The sequence below is a fragment of the Crassostrea angulata genome, chromosome 1 (genome assembly GCF_025612915.1).
Source record: "Crassostrea angulata isolate pt1a10 chromosome 1, ASM2561291v2, whole genome shotgun sequence".
NCBI lineage: Eukaryota > Metazoa > Mollusca > Bivalvia > Ostreida > Ostreidae > Magallana > Magallana angulata.
In genome coordinates this window covers 19,890,829-19,907,370 of record NC_069111.1, presented here as the reverse complement: position 1 = coordinate 19,907,370, position 16,542 = coordinate 19,890,829, and the positions used below count along the sequence as shown (strand labels likewise).

The 16,542-nt window shown below is 31.6% G+C and overlaps 1 protein-coding gene across 1 annotated transcript; it reads right to left on the bottom strand.

Moving 5' to 3' along the window:
• Nucleotides 1–1,760: 1,760 nt before the first annotated feature.
• LOC128166335 (aromatic-L-amino-acid decarboxylase-like) lies at nucleotides 1,761–16,082 on the bottom strand. Its single transcript, XM_052831438.1, has 12 exons — nucleotides 15,716–16,082; nucleotides 9,978–10,091; nucleotides 9,553–9,672; nucleotides 9,194–9,328; nucleotides 8,884–9,027; nucleotides 8,075–8,141; nucleotides 7,834–7,928; nucleotides 6,160–6,227; nucleotides 5,940–6,030; nucleotides 5,376–5,474; nucleotides 3,158–3,259; nucleotides 1,761–2,938 (listed from the first exon to the last, which is right to left on the bottom strand). Exons 1-12 carry the CDS (start codon nucleotides 15,914–15,916, stop codon nucleotides 2,654–2,656), a joined length of 1,521 nt encoding a protein of 506 aa, XP_052687398.1. The 5' UTR covers nucleotides 15,917–16,082; the 3' UTR covers nucleotides 1,761–2,653.
• Nucleotides 16,083–16,542: the final 460 nt, after the last annotated feature.

Below are 16,542 nucleotides of genomic sequence, written 5' to 3'. Positions count from 1 at the left end.
TTTAATGCCCTTAAATTTGCCCCGATAACAGTCACTGTGTCTTTTGAAGAATCGACTGTATAAAATCTCACATTGAACAAAGCTATGGTATAGTTCGCCAAACCTCATCCTTAAAATGTACGTCCTCCACACAATAATTAAATAGTTATTAATTTATTATAATAAACTTGAAATATATACATGTATAGGATCTCTCATGATTTGCGACGATATATGATTTTTATTAAACTCGTTGTGTGGATAAAAATCATATACAAAATGTACCATCACAAACCATGAGAGCTTGTTTTTATCACACGCTTTACCATGTATTTTGTTAAACCTCAATCTTTTCTGTAAAAAAATAATAATTGTGAGTCGCTTAACACATTTACTTCAAGGTAATTTTCCTCTATGAATTTAAAGTTTCCTATCTGATATAAAAGTACTTTGAGAGTTTCGTTCATATATATCGAAAATTGAAATTTCTCTAGGATTTTTAAAAATTCCTTCAGAAAAATTAATTTCCTATTGGGAAAGTTATCTTCCACTAGGAATTTATTTTCTAATGCTAAATATATCACCTGAAAGATAATATAAATAAAAAAAACCCCCAAAAGTAGCTATTGATTCTTTAAACCATGATGTATCACATTATTTATTTGTAACTTAAATACTTGTACCTTTGACGGGTACAAAAGTACAACCTTGTTACAGGTATAATTATCCGGTACAGTGTTAAGTTTTTGTTTTTCACTAAAATTCATTTAATTTCTGTATATATTTTCGCCAAAATTTTAGTCAATGTATTATTAGCCCCCTACCGGTTGCGTCCGTCAGTCCGTCTGTCCGTCCGTCTGTCCGTCCGTCCGTCCGTCCGTCTGTCTGTCCCACTTCAGTTTTCCACACTCTTTTTCTTTATGCATTTGAGGAATAATATGAAACTTGCTGAACAGCTTCAAAATGTCAAACTACAGATCAAGTTTACACTTTTGTAGCGTCTGATTGACATATTTTCGAGAAAATTGATTTTTTATATTCCAATTTTTTATTGTTCGGGTTCGTTATCGGGTTCGGTGTGTACTGAATAAACGAGGCCAGTACATGTATGTAGTCAGTAATAATATCGTGCGTTACTTGTACCATTCCTTTTATCATTTCTGACAAACAAATAAATTCTGTAAAATAGTGTCAAACATTGTGTTGTAAATTTAATCGGCAGGGTTTTTTTTGTATTATTGCAATCGGGTTCGTTGTCGGGTTGGGCTGTTTAACTGTTTGGTTTGATTCGGGGTACAGAAGACGGTAAGAAATGATATTGTGCATAAGAAATGATATTGTGCATAACAGTGCATTGTTTTCACAAATTTTTACCAGCGAATACAGAATAGACTTGGCGAAATTACAGGAGATGAAATAAAGAGTATTATTTTACTTATTTTGTATAATATTATCTCTATATCAGCTATATAGTTTTAATTTCTTCTGTTCTTTTATCTCTGATTAAAGCATGCCATCTCGTTTACAATAGCTCTGAAATAGTTGTGTGCTTGGAAGCTTTCATAGAATAATACAAACCGGTAGGGGACGTGTATTGCTTATGCAATACTCTCAGAATGCTTGTTATTATTATCTGTACTTGAATGAAACAATTAAATGATTAAATATCGACTGAAAGGAAGTCGATCTGATAAATAAACTTTGATCGACGAAAATTGGGCAGAATCAATCCCTCCATAAAATCACGGCGTTATAATGTAGTTATATATCAGGTCATAAAATTGTGATGTATGAAAAACTTTATTAGTTGTGATCAACTGATATTATTATTACATGCATGTATATATTATTATATTAATAAAGAAAATAACGTAATTAAAGAGAAACAGATATTGCTTAAATCTAACTTACTAAAAGGAATATTATCATACGTCAGATGTACTATTGACAGTAACAATTTTCGTTTATATCCTTTAATAATTTACAATGAAACAAACGAAATATCAATAAAAAGAATTGCGGAAATACCAGCTGCAGAAAAGAAACACAAGAAAAATGAATGTCAATAGAAAAGAGCACAAACTTTTATCACTTTAGTTACACTATATATGTAGATACCAGCTAAGAATTAACCCAAAATCTACTGAAAACATATTTCTTTTATCTCCGTCGCAAAATTTTATAAAATAAAATTGAAATTAAACGAAGTCGTATTTAACGTTTTGCATAATTGTCACAGTCTTACAATGAACCTTTTCAATAGCTTAGAATATTCAATTGTATACTTGACTACTGGTATATTATATCAAATATACCAAATTTTGACAATTACTAGTAAGAAAAGTTTAAAATACGTTATTTGAACTACAACCACCCTTTGAAGTAACAAAGGTATTATTATAAAGTAAATCAACAACAAGAATTGGCACAATATACATATCATTGTTTTTGAAAATACAGATATGGTTCAAATCAGATTTTTGCATAAAAAGTATGAATAAAAACTAAATTTTTATATACGAAATAATATGTTCTGAGTGTGACTATACCAAAAAATCAGTCTTAACTCAATTAATCTTAATCGATTTCCTTTCTGAAAAATAAAAACAATATTTCAAACAAACTTAAATGTCAACTATTTCTTTCCTCTAATAAACCGAAGAAAAAAAACATATCACTTGTGTGTTTTGATCTTCGATGGTTGAGTAGGCTTTTTTCTCGAGAGATCAATATCCACAAAGACAGGCTCATCCTCCTTAAAATCACCCGAGGAGCGGAGCACTTTGTCGGCACAAGTCTTAATAACCTCAAAGGAGAAGCGAATATCTTCTGATGTTGTTCTTTCAGCTACTACCGCAAGACGAAGAAAATACACGTCTCTACATAAGGCTGGGATCATATAGATCCTCCCGTCTTCCAGGATCTCGCTGAGCAGCAGCTCTGTGAGTTTGTTCCCTTTCTTTAAAATATAATCAGGTGTTTGCATATTCATTTTCATGTGCAGTGTCAGGAATAATTTAAAGAGGAAAGATGGTGTGATATCATATTTCATGATATTATATGAGAATTACTTTAATAATTTGATTTAACACATTTGACGATGCGGAACAAAAATTCTATTTTATTTTTTAATAAAAAAGTATTTGCGATAAAAAAGAAACGTTGAAGGACGTTATACCTTGAGTCGAAAACAAACAAGACCCATGACAGTTTTTGATGTAATTTCAAATCTTCCATCGTCCAAGATCAGTTTTTCGAACTCTTTTGCCAGCTGACAATGCTAATAAAAGAACATAAAACATTCCGACTTCATATATGCAAAATATTTAATTTGAAGTAAATTAAAAAGTTTGTATAGTTTTCTGTGTATTTAGGATTTTCGGTATCATATTTTTCTGCCTAGAGAAAATCTTTTCATTTTTAAGTTTACTTTAAGAAACTGAAACATTTGATCATGAAATGTTAAAAATGAAGCTAAGGAGAACAGAAAACAGTAATAGATTACCTTTCTTTGAACCAATTGAACTACTCTTTAAAGTTACAACAAAAATTTTCTTTGATCTTGATGTGGACCAAAAAGTATAACTATGCTAATATTTAAGAAATAAACAGCAATTTAAAAAGTTCACAGGGATATGAAGTTGGTTGGTCACGTGATCAAATCATGTAAAGCCCGAAGGGCTTCTCAGTAGATTTGATCACGTACCAACCAACTTCATATCCCGGTGAACTTTTTAACATTGCTGTTTGCTATACCCCTGGAAAACAGTTACTATATAACTCTATACGAAAAAAGTACAGCATTTTGACTGTTGGACTGGAACTGTTAGATTGGAACTGTTAAAATCGACTGTTAAAAAAGAGTGTTGACCGGTGACGTCACATTCCGCGAAAACGTGTTATTGATTAGAAGGGGTATAACAAAACAGTTGTTGACAACTGTATATTATTACTTATATTTACGTTTGAAAAAGACAAATCGTTCAGAACTGTTATAATAACGGAGATTTTATGTTTACAATAAGACAAGCGATAAGCGCGTGCTATGAACATTGTGACGTCACGAAAAAGTTCATACAGAATTGAACGTTTTCACTTTTCTATAGGTTCATATACGGAATTGTATTTGCAATCAATGTAAATATTTAACGATAAACTTATTTATGGATTACTGTAACGTGGATATTTATTCCTCGCGTTTAATTAGGAATATACAGTAAATTGTCAAAAATATGACATAGCTTGTCAATCGGCAGGGTTAAAGTTCTCTACATGTTCTTGCATATCAATATCAAACTAGATTACGTTCAGATGGTGACTATCTCAAAGGGCCTTGCTTAAATATTAAAAAAATCGTATAACCATTGACTTACAAATTTTCCAGTAGTTAGTATGGAACTTTAAATCAAGCTCATTACCCTTTACCAAAAATCATTTAATTGATTTAATCTAAGCAAAATTAAGCAAATGAGAAAAAGTAATGGTCCAAAGCTATATTTAATAGAGATCAGCATGTTAAAACCTTCACATTTTACCTTGAAAGTTAGATCAATCTACAAATCAGAAGATGGTTAAGAGGAGAGTAAATATGAATATGAAATATGAATAAGAAAAAAAGATGAGTGGTCTGATATGACCTTGAGCTCTAACCTTGAAACTTTTTTCAAGGTCATTGCACACACTTTAACGCAAAGCACTCTGCTAAGGAAGTAAGAGATAGATTGAACCAAGGGGAGAGATAATATGACCCGGAAATAATGTTTTCAGATAATTCTCCTATGACCTAGACCTTAAACCTATAAACTTGGTTAAGGTCAGTGCACACCCTTCACCCAATTTAACGCAGATATTAATTCCTCTCGTTTTGAAGCAGTATGACCTAGGTTGGGCCAATTTGAGACGAGATATGCTCTGAACAAATCGTCTCGTACGGACACACGGACAAACTGATTACTATAAGTCGCTCGCAGAGCGCAGCCTTCATAATCAGTAAATGAGTAGAATGTAAATGAGTAAAATGACAGTCTGAGAAAAATTACACTCTGTAGGATGATTTGTTTTACATATAACATTTTCTTATTATATTCTCAAAACTTAAATCTTCCAATAAAGACAGTGTATGTGGGTTTTTTTATAATTATTTTACGTTGTTTCTTTAAAACAAGATAATGACAAATATAACCATATCTTTAACGAGTGTACAGACGAATGATAAAGTTTTTAAATACCGATTGCAATATTTACATAAACATAACAAGAACGTATAAAGAGCAATAATTTCATTATCCTTTTATAATTAGTTCCTCAATTTAACCTCCTTTCTACAAACCATATGGCTGGAATAGTCAACAGCAAGGTTTTTTTAAAGTTATTCAATAAGAGAAAATTCATTTCACCTTCCTAATGTACTTTTGCACACCACTAACTCCGTAAGACCGCAGCATGAACCACAACTTAAGAGAACGAAACCGTCGGCCCAAAGGAATTTGCCAATGCTGAAAAAAATGAATGAAAACTAAACTAAATTTCATTATTCATATGTTTTACTAGTAAAAACAATTTAATTTTACAATTTGTACATGTATAATAACAGAAATAAATTTGTTATATCTATGTAAAGTCCAATCAAAGGTGTATGGGGATTTACCCTTGGGTGTATATCATACAACCTGAGGCCGCAGGCCTCAGGTTGTATGGAATGCAACCCAGGGTAAATCCTCAGGGTGCATGGAATACAACCCATGGTAAATCCCTGTACACCCTTGATTGAACCGGGATAACGAATAATACCATTATGAAATAGTAAGTAACATTAAAAATTTCGATTGTGTTAAATATGAGAATTTATTGAGTCTTACTATCATTAAGTCAATGTTATCAGAACAAAGAGGCAGCAATTGCCTATTTCCATAACGGTGTATAATTCATATAGCAGAATCAAGAGAGGGAAATGTTCTTACCCTATAGTCTGGTACCTTTCCTTCGTTCGTGTGACGGAGATAAATTGGATCAACATTAAATGCGTCCACCAAGTAGGAACTGTTCTTTATCCTTTAATTTTCAACGGACATACATATTAAAGGTTGATAATGACTTGTCATTGTAATTTTTTTTTAATTTTTAAAAAGATTATTTGCATTTGGATTACTTAAGAAGTTTTCATATACTGCTGAACTTTACCACATAACAGATAAATCGAAGTTGATGAGCATCCATTTGTGTGGATTCACGCTAAACGTCTCTGCATACTACAATATCAAAGCACTGGTATTTATTCATGTAGGCCAATACAGGATCACAACAGTATTTTTACGTATGGTTCACAAATAATTCCCAAAGTTTTCCAAAAAAACATTAATTTTTGACACCAAAAAATGTTGATCCTTTTCTGACAATAAAATCTCACAAGTCAACATTTAGATCGGACATATCGACCTAAAAATCTGACAAGTCAACATAACTATTAACTATCTGATAAGTGTCGGCAGAGCTATGCCACCTAAGATGTCTAATAGAAATTTTGGTAAAAATATATAGAAGAAAATAACTTTGTTTTGACACCTGCGTATCATGGCGTGCATTCTTATTATCAGAATGAATGCCTTTTGATATTTCCTTTATTCTCTGCAGCGTTATCAATATGGCATCAAGGTTAATTTCGGCCCATGCTTTATTATTACTCATTAGGTTAGTTACTGACCTAATAAGTGTTTTGTTTTCCCGAGGACTATCAAGCGACATATTTATTTACAAATAGCGATGATCTACGTAAAGCCATGTACAAGATGCCTAACATCTCGTCCAATTTAACTCATTTAAACATCTAAAAAATTTTCAATCTCACCTTTCAAATACTTTTTCAAAATCTTTGCTTCACCTACTGTAGAATCATTAGAATTCGTGGTGGCTCAATTTTCGTGGAATTTGTGGGTAGCTCTCCCCCACGAATTTAAATCCTCAACGAAAACAATTTTAGAAAGAGTTATCTTTGTTGCTAAAACAGTAACTAACGCATCCACGAAATCACATCCCCACGAATCAGCAAAAAAGTCATAATCCACGAAAATTGGCCCCCACGAATTTAAATGATTCCAGAGTATGTTTACTTACAATGTTTTGTTGCTATTCAATATTTGAAATGTTTTCTTCCTTTCCAATGCAGAGATTTGAGCAAATTTTGACGCTGTCATTTTGTTCTGCTCCAGACAAAACAATGTGATGTCAATATTCTAGGGGCAACTACTCTAATTTTAAAGAATTTCAAAGGGCTCCAAATACTTTGAGAACTAACGGCATGCGGTTTATGTATCAATTAAATACTATGAAATGTCGAAATGAGTAAGCGAAGCGTCGGCCAATGACGGTCATATTGCCTAATATTATTTCTCACCGAACAAATATAGAGATATATGAGGCAATCACGTGCTATGTTTAAACCAATGAAAGTGTGACATTTCAGTCCAAGGGAAAACAAATTATTTTATTTAAACAAAACCTTAAATGGTACTCATGCACAATGGCATGGTAGTTGAATAAAATCAATGATCATCTATTACTTATGTCGACAGATATTAAATGAAAATATATAAAATACTGACAATAATCAAATAACAATGTCTCAAGTTTCTACTTTCTTCACAGGTGTGCAATTATTGTCATACTCATTAAAAAAAATTTAAAATACATGATGAAATCCAAATCTTGCAAATTTCTGGATGAATTTAATCTAATTCTTCTATATATCCTGAAATTCTTGATACTGAGATAACTTCACATGCATAAAAGGGTTCTTCAGATTCACAAAGATTTAATATGTAGTGATATGTTTAGAAACATTAAAAAATGTACATTAACCTGAATGCCTTTCATATAATGACGATACTCTGGACATACAAAGGCACTTCCTGCGTACGCAGCATCAATATGCATCCATATATGTTCGGCTTCACCTAAAAACACCAGTTCACTTTTTTAATAAAATGTATATGCAGGAATGGAAATGGCAATATTCATTTAATGGTGTTTCAAACAATTAACGAAACTTAACATAAAGTAATAATATTTGTGAAATATAGACCATAAAAGGATGCCTTACATATTGGTCCTATTTCCTCCAAATTATCAAATGCGCACGTTCCCGTAGTTCCAAGGGATGCACACAACTAAACACAACAAAAAGATATCAACATCTATCCTTTGGAATATTAATTCAATTTACAAAACATAACAATTATTATCATTACTCCTCATTTTTTTTTATTTTGGAAGGGCAAAAGAAAGTGGGGTATTTAAAAATGCGGTTTCTTTTTTCCTTAAATTTGTTTTATATGCAATCAAATATGTTTTATATATCTTGTATCAAATCATTTATCGCATTTGCTGAATTAACCTTTCATGATAGATAGATTTAAAACCGGCGTGTGATTATGTGCTGGGTTGGATTGCATGGTATAGTATAATTTGCATCAAAAAGTCCTGTCTTCTTTTTTCTCGCATTCATAGTACTACTTAATCTAAGCCGATCGCACATAAGAGTTACATTTAAATTCAATTACTTAATTGCATGTCGATTAAAAGTAAAATTATTCACACTCTTTCTGTAGGGCATCATTATGAATCTCTACTGAAATTTCGAAATCAATTCGTCGAACCAGAACCCAAAAAAAAAAGAAAGATTGGAAATCGAAATGGGGACCGAATAACTGACTGCGATAAAAGAAAAGACTATAGATATAGTCCAACCCCACCCTCCCCCGGGGTTTCACTGGTAGGGGACCAATTAAATGCTGCTTTGCGCATCATTCAGTTGTTCTATTGAGATCAGAACTCAGCAGATACTTTATTTAATTTATACATGTATGTGATTAAAAAATTTAAAAACTATGTGTTCAGACACAATCTTACGAAAAATGGTATAAGTCCATCATTTTTATCCCTTTCAATTGCTTCTTTCAGTGTGTCCCCACGGAGGCTTAAGTTTTCGTCGCTTTCCAGTTTGTGCATTTTAACGGCGCCCAGTAGTGCTGACCGATGGACCGACGAATTTCCCTGGTAGATAGAAAATACAAAGTTAATAACATTATTATCTTATTTACTTTTATTTCTTACATTTAGAAATGTGTCCATGTTTCTAATGTTTTTCAATTTAAACTGTTTTTAAACAGCTAGTGGTGTTAGCTTTATGTTCAAATGACATATTGCAACAACTTCTGACCTGATCTGTACAGTAACCAACTAGCCGTGGTAAAATGTCCTTTTCCCTAATATCCGGGTTCTCCTTCTTGATTTTATCCACAATTTTATTTCGAGCAGCAAGAAGACAAAGAAATGTCGTTTCGCTGGCCGTGCTCTACAATTAAAACACGACAATATATCTACTGAACCAATTTTATATATAAAAAATCTTTTTAACATTATTTACTAGATTAGAGAGTAACTTTCTTCATTATTATTATAATAGGCATTTCTTTGATATTATCATAGACATGTATTTTTTTTTATTTCAAACTTTAACAGTCATGATTTAGATTTGAGAGTGCTTGTCTTTATTATTTGAAAAACAAATTTCAAAACCTGGATAACACCACCACCATTCCCGGGTCCACAATGTAAGAATTCTTCCGGAAGTGCAAGCATCTTTCCCAACCAATCTGTAGTGATAACCTCCAGCTCTGTGCACGCAGGGCTTGCAGCCTGGACAAAAATTGTTTTATACGTTGTTTTTATATATGTGCCAACCAGTAGTAATGAATAGAAACGTTTATTTACACAACATTTTTTTCAGGTATCGGGTGATGTACAGTTAAAAACGGTTATAGCGAACACGCTTATAATAACTGACGCTTACATCGAAATGATTTTCGTTCTCTATCACTACATAATATGCTATTATTTTGACGGATATAACGAAATTTTGCTTATTACGAAGTAAAATCACCCGTCCCTGGCTCTTCGTTATAAGCGTGTTTTACTGTATTATAAAGGAATAACGAGCATACCCACGAAAAGCCAATACATCCAATAGCGTCAGAGAGCATATCTCCCAGTATGGAAGGGTATGTGTTACCAGCTGCAAAGTACCCATGGAAATATGGGCTATGCCAGTGTGTAACCTGTAATAAGAAAGCGTCCTTGGATGTTACTTAGTTATAGTTTGGTGGTGTCGTAATTAGTAGCGCTTTAACTACTACATGTATATTCTGTTCCGAGATATTTATGCAGCACATTGTAGTTAGTTATTTGATATTCATAAAATACCTTAGGGATTATACGATGTTTAATTTATTTAAAAGAATGAAAATATCCCCAAATTTTTCCTTTTCAACGCTCGTCTCTAGCTAGTTACATATACATGTAGTAAGCTTGTTTAACATATTTTGCATTTATTTAATATTTCGTGTCTGGGGTACAGTAGAACTACATGTATGACTAGGATTGTTGCTTCATTTATCCAAACGATAAAATGTAACGGTCATTAGACACAAGACTGCTTTCGTTTGCTTATTATATATCTTTTGCTTTTATCAATAAATTGATTTGATATAGTTTGATAATGATCTAAAATAACCAATTACTTAAATTTTGTTTGCAAAATTCATAACTGTTAGGCTTTTTGAAATACTCAAGCAAGACCATTCTTGATCGTAGTAATCGTAATAATTATAACTAGATACATGTACGATCTCGTTACAAATAATAATCTTCCGTCAGATTTTTTATATGATTCGATGCAATATCGATAAAAATACAGCCCCATCCCACAACTTTCAGATGATGTATGGCATCATCAATAAATTTTACAATGCTCACACAGTTTTTTTGTTCCTAAAATACGGCACATTAAAGATTCTGGATTTTTGCCCCTTAAAAATCGTAAAAATTACAAAATCGGCCATAAATCAGAACCGGAAGTGATGATGTCAAAAATTAAAAATAAAACGTCAAGAACTATGACCACTGGCAATAGTATTTGAAATAATGATCGAAATCGATTTAACAGTCTTGAGAAATCGCGTACACAAAATTTAAGGAACAAATACATACTCAAACAATAAGGACAGATTTTTCGGCATTAAAAATATTATGCTACATGCTTATTGATAAAAAAAATGCTCTGAATAAAAATCGACATTGCTATGAAATATATTTACATATAGTACCTATTTGATTCGTAAACTGAATATGTGCATGTTTCTGCGAGTAGTATTATAACAGGGAACTATAATAAAGTAAGGATACTGGTTCTCTTAGAAGGGTAATAGTTTCTAAACATTAAAGTGTAAGAAAAGCCAATATTCTCCCTCTCCGGGAATACCAACGTGTTTTTTTTTATCTCTTGAATGATTTGAAACAAAATCAATAATATAAACCATTCATGGATAATTACCTCTTTTTGAACACACACACGTACTTAATAAAACTGTAGGATGATAATGGTGGTGTCTACAACTTCCGAGCATACTTGTTTTAGTTAAGATTTTTTATAGGATTTCTTCTAAAATTAAGCATTGACTGCTTTATTTTCCAATCGTCGGTCTTATAACATACCAGGCCGTGCAGACAAATTGTCTACAGGACCTGGGGTGTTATAGGCATGGGACCGACGATATCCAAAATAAGCCTAGTACGATGCTTATACATGTAAATATTTTGATGATTTTTATGAAATATTTGTGTATCATCGCTTAATATATATGAACATGGATATGACATAATTCAAAATAAGTTATAAATGCTCATCAGAGTTTGTTATTGGCTATGACTGTATTTAAAATAAACTTTAATGCAACTACATGTATGTCTGTTTTCAAAAGAATAAATATTGAGCAATTCTAAATAAAATTAAATTTACCTAAGATCATTCATATAACAAACCCTTTTTAATTAATAAAATTGACTTCTATTATTTGCTTAAAATTATTTCGTTTATTTTTTATTTTAAACATAATCTTGGGAAAAAAACGCCGTTTAATTATTTCATAAAAAAAAAAAATTGACCTGTGGTCAATCGTCAAACAGACCTTTTTTCATTATTAAAATTTACTTTCAGTACATGTACATGTATTGAATAAAAAATTGTTTTTTCTAATTAAAATACAGTATTTAAAATTTGCCAGTTATTTCTTATTTGTTCAAAAATTTACCTAAAGTCAACCAGTTGAACAGACTTTAATTCACCTGTAATAAATTTCCTTTGTTCTTTAACAGCCTTACCAGTGCACCATTCCCACTTAGATGAAATCAGTCACCCATAGAAAATTCACCATTGTAACATAAGGGGAAATAAAAACCAAATGAAATTAAAATGTTTAATGTAACATTGGGTATGCATGTTTTCGTCAAACAAACTCATCGGCATTTTTCTTACATTCTAATTCTTATACTTCTAGATATGATTCAGTAAATGTTTGCTTTATTAAAAAGAACAAACACTATTAATTTAAAGAAAAAGACATTAATTTGTCATGCATCCTTGTTGTTTTTTATGTGATATACACAAAACAAACTAATGCAGCTTTTGTATACACTAACCGCATTAAAAACCCAGGGAATTTTGCATTGCAAACGGCATGAACGTATCCCGGCTAATAACAATCACAAATTGTGAGAGATGTCCCGAGTATTTCCGAAATGATAAAATGTCAAAAATGCCAATTCATATTATAAATCTCCGTAAGATATTTTGTTCCTAAGTTTTTTAGGGGTTGAAACAGGTTGAAACAGATTATTTGTCAATGAATAAATCTGGGATCTGTACTGAAAAGACAAGTGTGTTTATTTTTATTTAAAAAATCATTTTAAAAATTACGGAAACAGTAAATTGGGACAAACTACAATTTGAAGAAATGCTTTCCAACAAGTGAAAAGTGGTTGTATTAAAGAATTTCTTTTTCATTTTTATAACCAAAAAGAATATCACTCTTGAAAATAAGGTAGGGCTGTAAAAACACAATTCATACACTGATATGTATTTATAATTCCATGAACATGGCATTAATTACATAACCTATTGCGATATGTGATTATATCTATACATAGTAAGAAACGTGTGTTATCGACAGAAGCACTTTATCTTGAGCATGCCATCCCTTTATATTAACATGACTACATAAACCTATTAAGATTTGTTATCTTTGTTGTTTAGATAACTTAAAGATAAGATGTGTCATCCACTTTACAAGTATAATTATTTGAACCTGTATTTAGTATTTTCGGAAACGTTTGTTCCAGTAATTAGTGTGATACCTAATACTAGGTCTGCAAGTCTTATCATTAATATTTTGATGTTGTAGTAGAACTTAAATTGTTCTTTCAAAACAAACTTTCATCCGTATATTCAAAATTGTCACTTCAATACACTTTACACGTTAACCCTAAGATTCTCAGATTCTCAGCCTTAAAGTATTTTTTCCATCATAAAAATGTTGTTTATCCTTCAAACTTAATAAATGAAATTAAATAAAAAGAAATTTACTGATGGTATTAATGCAATCTGCGAGGTTGCAATTTTGCCTCCGATGGATAAAATGAAATAAATATAAAAGATGAGACCAAATTAGAAAAAAACCCTGTTGCACCGGTGCATTGCAGGGTCGAACTCCTTTCCCGTTCATCAAAAGTGTTTATTCATATTACAATGTTCCCACTCATCTAAGAAGCAAAAGGTCGGTCACTAAAGGAAAAAATTAACGATGTTCATGAAAAATGTATCATTTCATTCAACGATATTCACGATTAACCCGATAATCGCAAAATTTGATTTTATGTAATGTTGATAAAGAACACGTACGAATTAAGATAATGAATACACACAATTTCGTTTTATTTACAAATACCGAGTAGTTTATCCTATGTGCTTTATTAATAAACCATAGAAAAATGACGTCAAAATTTAAAATCTTTTAAGCTAGGAAAAATCTTTTTTTTTATCTGTTTATACGAGAAATTTAAAATAACAATTATATTTTCCCGCGTTTCGATAGCAATAGCGGGAAAATGTTGTATTAATGACCACATGTTTATAAGTTATATGTATTGTATTGGTCAGAAATTGACCAATAGGAAAAGGTTTTCAATGGTAGCAAAGAACAGGTTTTTGAGGGTGGGTCACTTCTAGCCGCCGTTTCAAGCGAGTGACATCAAAAGTTAAAATAGTTTTAATTAAAGGGGCATGGTCACGATTTTGGTCAAAAATTATGTTTTCGATTTTAATGTTTACAATGCTTCAGTAAGGCATTTCTAATAGGTAACCAAAATTTGAGTGTCATTTGTTGAGTTATAAGCAAGTTATAGAGCTTACAATTCCTCGCTATGTAAACAAAGCTTTTGTTTACATTTTGAATGTTGAAATGAAAATTCCAGTTTTAGACCTAAAATGAATGTGTTATTCGTTAGGAACTGTTTATTTATGCTTAAAATGAATAAGAATATAGACAAATCAGCTTGAAAAAGATTTTTTACTGGTATATTGATCCTATGTAAACAAAAAAAGGGCACGAGCCTTGTTTACATAACGAAGAATTTAGAGCCCTGTATCTTGCTTAAAACTCATCAACTTGCACCAAAATTTCATTTGATCATTAGAAATGCATTCATAAAGCATTGTAAATAATAAAAACAGAAAAATAAAATTTGACCAAAATCGTGACCATGCCCCTTTAAGGTACAAAGCAATAAATATACATGTGTTTATATAATCGCATATGGATGTGTCATTTATTATGTTTGTAAGTTATGAGGTCCGTCATAACATTTTAGCATCCAGCGGCACTTGGCTACGGACACAGGTTTTCTAGAGTTTTTATGATGAAATATTTTTTATCTCTAGTTTTTTCCTGGCCGGCCCTGATGCGCTTCGCATATATTTCGTTTTTGCGCAATATAACTTTATTACATGCACCAAGGTGTTACAAATATGTCTGGTTGAAATATGTTGTATGGTGTGATTGTAGTATATAAAGTATTTAAGTATTTTGTTGAAAGTAAAATAAAATAAATACGGCGTTCAGGCACACGCACGGCTGGCTGTCACACAAGGTACATGTATGTTGTTGTTTATGTTTATAGTAAGTGAAGTAAATACTATTTCATAACATTACTCTTTGTTGCAGGTGGTTTAATATAGATAAGTTTAGATATTATTGAGACATGCTTTATTGAGATTTATTTGTTATGTATTACTCTTTGATGTTTAATTTTACTTGTTGTTGACGAAATATCAAAAACTTTTTTATTTGTATTGAATGAGTGTTAAAATACGGTAATACACAGTGTGATGATATTTTAATGATTTTAGAAAAGATGAAAATCTGATATAAATCTATTCATAATTACATCTATATCCATATTACAACTGAATGCGCCATATATATATTGAAAACGTTATTGTAAAAAATCACGTTTTTCAACGCGTTATCGCAAGTGCGCTGTGGGAAAATTGATAACGTCATTCAACAGCGCTTGACGTAAAGCTGCTATAACGTCACAAACGGCATAAGGGAAAAAGAGTTAAACGATAAACCTGATACGAATAACACACGATAGCTAAGAATTAACCAAAGAGATAATAGTATGCACGAACAATATGATATGATTGTAAAATATATTAACATTGCGGGTACTGTGAGTTAAATTAAAACGATGGTTATTGGCAGTTCTTATCTTTTATAGTTTCATACAAGCTACTATACACACCAGAGTCCTTTTTGAGAATCAATGAATTATTCAAATTTCTTACCCCGGGCATTATGAACTTTTCGATGTCTTTGAAAACTTCCTCAAAGTCCTCCGGATTTTCGGGTGCCTCGTCCGGAAGTCTTTTTTTGAGATAACCAGGGGTAACTTTGTGCACTACCTCGCGTTCTCGGATGTTTTCCAAGTAGTCAGCAATATAGTCCACCATTTTGCGTCCATATTTTCGGAAATCTTCGGCGTTCATGATGATTCAAATGTTTTCGGATTTGTTTGTGATAAACTTAATAAACGCTGAAGTTATTCGATGTCCTAGAAATTCCAATTACCAAACCATTACCTTGATAGATAGCTGTATCTTAACCATAGACACCATCTTATCTTTGTTTATACATGTATTACCGATTACAGTTATCTTCTATACCATATTAGCAGTACCAGTCATTGGGGTTATCATTTGCACTAGCCTAAGTCCAACCCCTTTCATTTGACTATTGTGTCGAGCTAAGGTGTCAAAGTCAAGCATTCAAAAATAAAGTTACAACGTTACTGATACCTTTATGTATGTGCGGAAGACAACTAATACCATATTTTAAAAAACATTTAGTTAATATATTAAAATGCTTCCTTCGAAGCTTCTTAATGGCACTGCAGAACAATTATTTATTAATAATAGATAACTCGCATATTGGCGGATTTCGTATTTTTCTCTTGCAATGCTACAGGAGCACCTAAGAAAACATTTTAATCTTTTAATCAAAAAAATAAAAGGACATAAAATATTATCGATGAAAACGATACACATTGAAAAGAAAGAAAGATAGATATTAGATAGATAAATAGATAGATAGATAGATAGATAGATAGATAGAT